The sequence below is a fragment of the Zingiber officinale genome, chromosome 7A (genome assembly GCF_018446385.1).
Source record: "Zingiber officinale cultivar Zhangliang chromosome 7A, Zo_v1.1, whole genome shotgun sequence".
Classification (NCBI taxonomy): Eukaryota; Viridiplantae; Streptophyta; class Magnoliopsida; order Zingiberales; family Zingiberaceae; genus Zingiber; species Zingiber officinale.
In genome coordinates this window covers 142,204,630-142,213,437 of record NC_055998.1, presented here as the reverse complement: position 1 = coordinate 142,213,437, position 8,808 = coordinate 142,204,630, and the positions used below count along the sequence as shown (strand labels likewise).

Genomic DNA, 8,808 nt, shown 5'->3' with positions numbered 1-8,808 from the left:
CCCCTTTTCTAACTAGTCCTACAATTTCATCCTTTAACAAATTATCTACAATAATACCCACTCAATTTCTTGTTTTACTCTTTTCAGTATACCATAACTTAAAACCCGAGTTCTCTATCATCTTTGCCTTCTCGCCTGTCCATTTCGTCTCTTGTACATACAAAATATTAATTCTTCTCCTAATCATCATATTTACTACCTCCATTGATTTACTCGTGAGAATTCCTATGTTCCATGTTCCAAATCTTAGATTATTAGTTTTCTTATCATATTTGTTCTTATTCAACCTATGGTGTGAGAATTTTTGCCTATTTAACACTACACCTAAGTTCTCATGGAGATGTAGCGGTCCTTGCTGAGACGTTACAGTCGGACCCTGTAACGTGAACTCTTGCATATTTACCACTACACCCGAGTTTTGGAGATGTAGCAGTCTTTGTCGAGACGTTACAGTCAGACCCTGCAACGCGTTCTTTCTGGGGAACAACTTAATATTAACACAATAGTTTAATGGATCCATTCATTGAATATTTGCCATAGTTTTGACGTTGGCTGACAACTTAATGTAACCCTCCTCTTTTATCCGAGCTTGAGACTGACTATGACCGATCATATTTGGTACTACATCCGATATCTTTCAAGGCGATGCGATGGTTAAAATATAATATATTACTATATGAAATCTTCCTTGTATTGGTGGACAGTATTTTATTTTTAAATGAGTTATTTCCAATTTCCAAATCAAGTTTGAGCTGTTTTATTATTTAATTTGATTAGAAAAAAGCTCGTACATAAGAATTCAAACTGGAATTGAACTCGAGCCTTAGGAAAAAACCAATTGGACGGAACCTCCTATTAATGATTATTCTTTTTTAAATAAAAATGTGTATAAAGTCGAAGACAAAAAATAAAATTAATAATCATTTTAAAACCTTTTAAAAAATCGCACTAAATTCAATTGTGATTTTGTTTATAAAAAAAATCGTGTATAAATTAGGACTCATTTCGCGCCTGTCGCAGTACAAGCAGATACGGTGGGGTTGCGGCCGCTCTCTCATGGCGATGGCGATGGCGATGGCGATGCCGATGCCGATGCGCGTCTCCTTCCCTGCCAGCGCTTCTTCCGCCTTTGCCAAGATCTCTCAAGATCCAGCTTCCTTCTCGCTCTCCCGCTTCCCCAGAGCTTCGACCGCGAGGAGGCGAACCAGGATCGTGGCAGTGGCCGACGGGTCCATCCTCTCCGTCCTCGTCACCGGCGCCGGTGGAAGAACAGGTGCCTCGAAAAATCACTTAGTCCACTCGCGCCACCCTACTTGAGCTCCGATTTCACCTTAATTTTGCTCCGTCGTGTTTCAATCGATCGTAATGAAGGCGGGAATACGACTGATCTATCACTAGGGTTTGGGGACCTTGGTTAGAGAGTAATGATGGGCGTCACTATTGGATCAGACTTGTCAGTGGCTTTCGTAAGGAACTGTCTTGCTTGCTAGGTGTGCATACGAGAGAAGACGGGAATGTAGCTGGGTTGGACACGTACACTGGATCTGGGAAGAAGTATTAAACGAAATTGACCCATCTGAAGCCTTATATTTGTTATTGGCACCGCAGATAGTAATTAGGGGAGGACATGGATTGAGACTGGCAATGCAATTAGCGCTTGACTTGTGTCAGTCAACAAGGGATTGAACGAGTGGCTAATGGAGTTTCCCAAGTATACGAGTTTGTAAAAAGGGAATTTAATATTACAATCTGTTTTAGGTGCTATACAACTTCAATTGGTGGGTTTTAAAGTGCCGATTCCATTGGTGCTGAATTGTTTCTCTTTTCTTTCCCCGTTATTATTCTAGCTAGTGATTCAGTGACAAATGGTCTTTCTGGGAAGCTCTCTATGCCTTCCACTGGTTGCTCTGCACGTATATTATAGGTCCCGTTATACTACCTAAAGCAGTTAGTATGTGGTCACATCTCTTATTTGTTTTACAATCTTACATATTCCTCCGTGACACCAATTTTCAGGATTGAATATCGACTTATATACCAAATGTTTACTATGGCTCTCTGTGCGTTGTTGAATACATAAGATAGAAGCAGCCCCTGATCATTCAAGGATGAACAGTGGAACTCAAAATTACTTGATAATAGCTTTTCTAGGATATCTAATTACCCAAAATAGCTTTAGTTTACTCATATGGTCTTGTTCCTCAAAATTTTTTGGTAACCCTTCACTTTGGCCTCAACTCATGTCTTGCACTACTGATGTGAACCCAACGAGAAAGATATCTCAAGAACCCACAACGAATTGAAGACAGAAAAAAGGAAGATCTAAGATGATAAGATGGATGAAAAGAAACCTCGACCCAATGCTTAGGAAAGCACGAACCTTGGTATAGAAGATGGAAGACACCACAACCTTGGGATTGAGGTTGATAAGTCTTTGAACGCCACAAGGAGATGCCTTGATAAGTTCTAGTTCAATGAAGAACCAACAAGCGAAAGCCTCACCGTGCTTTAGATTGAAAAATATGTCAAAGATACATGTGTGACCATCACCCCCCTTATTTATATCTATAGGGTGACCAAAAAACCTTAAAAGGTTAAAAGAAAACCCATTTAGTAAAGGCCTATATAGACTACTTAGCCATTTTAAATTTATGACATTATTACAACCCAAATAAAGGTAGAAATTGAGTCCAAATTGAGTCTACATATCCATACTGCATAGATATGAGACTTAAATGCTAATTCAGCTCATCTAAGGCTTGAATTAAGTTGACTAAGCCGGATGACTTGCTCTTGGTCAAACCTTCTTCAATGGTAACTTTGGCCTTCACATCTTCAATTAGCACATTAAGTGCTTCCTTCCTCTTTTTAGCCTTAGCCCTTGTAATTGGGCCTCCATTGATGCATAATGAATCATCATTAATATCTAGAGTGGGTTGAGCATGATCCATATCATAAGCTTGTTGCACAACTTGTCGTTCTCCTTCTTTTACTCCATCAACTACTTACCATACAACTCGCTTTGCAAAGTTCAATGAACTGGAACTAACAAGAGTGTCCATGCGTTGGTTGGATGTAAATATGTTACGTAAGATAGGAATTTTTGCTAGTGCATCATATATGAGTATGCAGACATACTGGCGTCTTTTATATTGCAACATTAAGTATTATAAACCTATTCTAACACCACATATTTTGTTTTTTGTTTATTGAAAAACTTAGGCCAAATTGTTTACAAGAAGCTGAAGGAAAGACCAGAACAGTTTGTTGCTAGAGGCTTAGTTAGGACAGCAGAGAGCAAAGAGAAAATAGGCGGTGCTGATGATGTTTTTATAGGTGATATAAGGAATGTAGATAGCATCCTTCCTGCTGTTGAAGGTATAGATGCACTCATCATTCTCACGAGTGCTGTGCCAAAGATGAAACCAGGATTTGACCCAACCAAAGGTGAACCACCTGAGTTTTATTTCGAAGACGGATTAAATCCTGAGCAGGTAGCAATTAAGTCGTAACATATATTTCCAATTTCATCTTTGCTTTCCTTACCTAATGATGTATATCGCTATTTAGGTTGATTGGATTGGTCAAAAGAATCAAATTGATGCTGGTAAATCACTGTGTTCCTCTCCTCTCTCAATACTCACATGTATTTGTCCTGTGTGCAGTACTCTTGGTCATTTTGATCATGCTCCTCTTCCTTGAGCTACACCATTCTTTATTAAGGACATTTTGCTGAATAGAGGATGACTTGGTTTCTGAATGTTGCTCATTTGTTGCTATCCCATTTTGTCTTGATTATCTAAACCTTGTAATTCTGCAGCTAAAGCTGTCGGTGTTAAGCAAATAGTTTTGGTTGGTTCCATGGGTGGAGCAGACATCAATAATCCACTGAACAACATTGGGAATGGAAACATACTTGTAAGCAGTTCTATCCGGTGGCAGTTGTTCTTTTCTATAGTTCCTCAGCATTGACCATGTAAGATTATTCTAGAAGGAATTTTATTTGGTGACTTTATAAATCATCTCACTTCTGGACTAGAAAAAGCAGATATAATAGATCTCATATGAAAGTAAAGGATTGATCTAGTGGATAATTAGTGATGTTTTATCTATCTGGCTAATATACTGCCAATCTATAGTTTTAGATCCAAGGATAGAAACTGTTATCAGGTTGTTCCTATTGCTCCAATGCTACTTAAATTATGATTTATAAACACTTGAAATATTGTTCTCATTAAAATTGATCCTCTTTTTAGCAGACTCCTATATTGCCTCATTCCATATTGACTTGTTACAATTTCTTGCCACTTTACAGGAAAAACATTTTTTTAATCAATTTTCACTTTTAACCTTCCAGGTATGGAAGCGGAAAGCTGAACAATATTTAGCAGATTCCGGGATACCATATACAATTATAAGGTATGATCTTTGAATCTGCAGCAAAAAAAATATACGTGTGTTGTATTTTTTCTAGCATAAAAGAATATCTTTGTCATGCTCGGATGGTCGAACCTCATCAATATGCTCAATAATTAGCACTCTCTTTTAGAATCACATTCTAGGCTACGCTATAGGATTGAATGACCTTAGGGTTCAGTACATCTGTAGCTATTTAGATCATTGAGTCTGTGTTTTGTTAGAGCGATATAAAATAAGATAGAAAATGAAGAATGCTCCATTGTGTTAGGGGGTCATTAATGTGCACTATGCTACTCAGACTTGGAAACCATTTCTAAAATTCTTTACACCATCTATAAAACATCAAATGTCTATTCGGAGTGTTAGTGTTCGAGTGTCGGCAAATCAGGAGTCCATGTATCAGTGTATAAACAAGGTTGTTTTCTGGTTAATTTTGCTGGATTGCTTAGGGAGAAATGACAAAAGTTTAGTTTTCCTCTTCTTTTCTTCACTAGTTTTTTTCCCCTTCTTTTTTCCTTTTCTATTATGAAAGATAACCTCGGATGGAATGAGTGATCAGGGTAACTCATGCTTATCCAGATTGATGGGATCATAAATCCGACCCAATCAAACCATGTAGAGAGGCTTATATGGATTGACTTGTACCATTCCTAAATAGGATCTATATTCTGTGATTCCAAGAGCATTCTGTGATAAGTTTTACAAGCAAGATCTTTCACTTAAAGATCTTTCCAAGAGCATTCAGCAAGATCTCAAAGTATACTAGTGTATTTCTTCCAAATAATATCTTAATCTGAAACAGGGCTGGAGGTTTACAGGACAAAGACGGGGGCCTGAGAGAACTGCTCGTCGGAAAGGATGATGAGCTTCTCAAGACAGAAACTAGGACAATCGCAAGAGCTGATGTAGCAGAGGTTTGCATCCAGGTATGTATAACTGAAATCATGAAGGAAAATATAGATGTGTAATGTGTTTGCCATGATGCATATTTACAAATATTTATACAATCTAACCTGATTACATATTCACAAAGTAGTTTAACAGACACTTATAAAATGTAAACCTGAAGATTTCCTTTTTCATGCACAGGCTCTTCAGTTTGAGGAGTCCAAGTTTAAGGCACTTGATCTGGCATCAAAACCAGAGGGCACAGGTTCGCCCACTACTGATTTCAAGGCACTATTCTCGCAAATTACATCTCGTTTCTGATGTCACATCTAGGGCAAGTTGCTAAATTTTTTTGTTTTGCTTGAGTTCACATTGACAATAGCTTGACGATACCATTTACTTTCCGTGTTGTTATGTGGCCATCTAATTTGCATAAGTGCTGCTAAATTCGCTTTCTTCATGTTGTGATCATCGCATTCGCTATCTTCATGAATATTTTTTTTTTTTGTAGTACTGTGTGACCATAGTATTTGTTAAGCTCCACCATCATCCCATTGTTTGGCACTAACCTAATATGTTGACCTACAATTGTGCTAAATTTTTAGCTTATGGATATTCTTAAGCATTGTTAGTTGCTGACTAATACGGTTATGATGTTTTTTTGGTACTCATCTGGTATTTGTTCAGCTAAACATGTGAAAAGAACGTGGACTTTTAAAATTTATGTGGATATTTAGTGGACAAAGTACTTGCTTACCAATTCTGATAAATCACAAGAATCTAGCAATATATGGCAATCTATTTGGCCTCTGACCTGTTCTTCCTACCTATTGTTGGCGCCACTTGTTGCTCCATGATGTTCTACAACAACATTGAATACATCCAATAAAACTGCCCTACTTTCCAAATAATGTCATCAATGATTTGTTATTATCATTGCTGATATTGTTTTTGTATTTTATCAAATGCATTGTTAAGATGGGTTTATCTCAAGGGATAGAAAATAAATCAGTAATTGGCCAAAGGGCTCATTTAAAATTGTGGAATTATTAGAAGGCACGCGTAATGATGTATTTGTTTTCCATGTTATCTCTCCCGCCAATCACACCACCAATCACACCACTATAATACTGCATTTCAAAATACAACATTACAGTAGGGCTGATTTTAAGATTTATGCAGTGGGAAAGTGGTGTTGTACTGTTGTATTTTGAAAATCAACACTATAACGGTATTGATTTTTAAAAATATTACAATAATGTTGATTCTTAAAATGCAGCATCATAGTAGTGTTGTGGTCGGTGGAAAGAGTAAAATGAAAAATAAATGTGTTATTTAGGAAATTTGAAAATTAGGTGTGTCTTGTGGAAATTATGCAAATGTGCGTTCTATTGGAAATACAATTAAAGTTTAACATAGAAAAAATTATGAATTTAAAAAGGGATGAAAATATCTCTTTTGGTATGAGATTTTTTTGATATAGCTCAAAAATAAAATGATGAAAGTTTAGAATCAAAGTTAATAATATCATATTATTATGGAAATATATAAATTTTTTTAATCTCAACAGTCCTTTAGTTAAATGGCTAAAATAAATTGAATACTTGTCCATCAAACAAATCAATAAAAATTACTAGTCACTCCTATTTCTTACCACTCGCACTCTCTTAGTTTTTTTTTCTAATCATATAGTTAAATTAAAAGAGATTTTTAAATTTTATTTTATCATATTTTTTTCTTCAAATTTTAATCTAATCAATATAGTCAAAGATAATTATACTCATCTCATCTCAATCGTCCCTTACGATTCTTTGAGTTTTAGTCTAATCATCATGATTGCCATCATTGTGGCGGTTCATTTGTCACTATTTAGCTAGCATTTGTTTTTTATTTTCCCCTTGACTAAATCAAGAATTCGACTATTCTTTTTTATTTTTATTTTCTCTCCCTCATGTTTTCCATTCTCCATGTCTCCATTCAAATCATGATTGCATTAATGAACATTCTCGTCTTACAACTAAACAGGGTTATCTCAACCTTTTTGAGGTCCTAGATAGAAAAAAAATAAGATTTTAATATTTTTTTAAAATAAATATTATTAGAGATGTTTAATTTTATTAGTTATAGTAAAAAGTAGAAGTTGCCACCCTAATAATTTAACACGGTTAATCTTACGATCATCGATGAGGAGGTAAATCAAGAAACTGTAGTTGACTACTGTGGGAAAACATTTTTCTCGGTTTTACCAAGTGATCCGGCAGTGAGAATGGGGGACCCACTTCCTGAAGGGTCTCAGCTTGAGAACCGATGAAGGGCTGACTGAGCGGTTAATGGCCGAGCCGATCATCCGGGTATGTCCGAGCGGAGTTAGATAACCCATCCATGGGTTTGGGTTTCCGACGCCAAGGCAGGAGGATCGAAGGGCCGACCGGGAGCCCGATCGGCTGGAACGGGCAACCCGCCCGGACAAAATAAGGGCGAGGGAGAAAAGGTGGCCGAGCGGCCTATGCGCTCGGCTCGGGATATGGAATATCGGCAGAAGCATGTCCGATGATTAGGCCGTACATAAGATCGCACGATGGAGGATCTTGCCGTCACATCATGGAAAGGTTGATACAGAGCAGTATGGCCTCATGGACGCCTTTTCCGACGGGTCCATATTCGGGCATGGCCCTTCGACAGACCCATGCTCGGCATGGTCAAATGCAGGTGGTCGCTTTGATTGGCGCGCCTAGGCTTCTTCGAGGTCTATATAAGGCCTCCATTTCTTCACCGGAGGTATGCACGTCTTCATATTGAGGCCACCTTTTGTCATTCCCGCTTGACTTGAAGCGTCGGAGGACCGCCGCCGGACACCCTCCCGGCTCGGTTTTGTTGCAGTTCGCCGGAGCACCCCCCAGACGGGTTCACGGGCCTTGAGGTCCAAGACGATCGGACAGGATCAAATTGGCGCCGTCTGTGGGAACGCTCCTGCATCCGATCGGAGACAATGGACGAGGCTGGACGACAACACACGGTGACGCTTTCAACAGAAGAACTCGATGCTCTGGTCGAGATAAGGGCCGCAAAACTCATGGAGCAAAAACAAAAAGCATCCGCCGAGCGGGCGGAGCAGCAAGCAACATCTGCGTCTCATGGCCGAGCGGAAGCACCTCCAACCACCGTCGCATTCCATCGGGCTTTGTTTCGCACCCCTGAAGCCATACCAGCCCGAAGAGATAGAGGATCTTCCTCAGATGAAATGCCAAGGCGGGATGACAGGAAGGGGAAAGCTCCCCGAGCGGACTCCTCCCCCGAGCAGATCAATCGTCAATTTTCGGAGGTTATCCTACGAGACCCTCTGCCCAAGCACTACGTGCCTCCGACGATCGGCGAATACAATGGAACAACAGACCCGGATGATCATCTGGGTAAGTTCGATAATACAGCCACGCTCCATCAGTACATAGATGGAGTAAAGTGTAGAGTTTTCCTTACCACCCTCTCGGGATCGGCTCAACG

The 8,808-nt window shown here is 38.9% G+C and overlaps 1 protein-coding gene across 1 annotated transcript; it reads left to right on the top strand.

The window, feature by feature from the left end:
- Positions 1-1,017: 1,017 nt before the first annotated feature.
- LOC122003049 (uncharacterized protein At5g02240-like) lies at positions 1,018-5,767 on the top strand. Its single transcript, XM_042558480.1, has 7 exons — positions 1,018-1,273; positions 3,223-3,494; positions 3,571-3,607; positions 3,821-3,918; positions 4,358-4,419; positions 5,222-5,345; positions 5,509-5,767. The coding sequence occupies exons 1-7, from the start codon at positions 1,057-1,059 to the stop codon at positions 5,626-5,628; spliced, it is 930 nt and encodes a 309-aa protein (XP_042414414.1). The 5' UTR covers positions 1,018-1,056; the 3' UTR covers positions 5,629-5,767.
- The last annotated feature ends 3,041 nt before the right edge of the window (positions 5,768-8,808 follow it).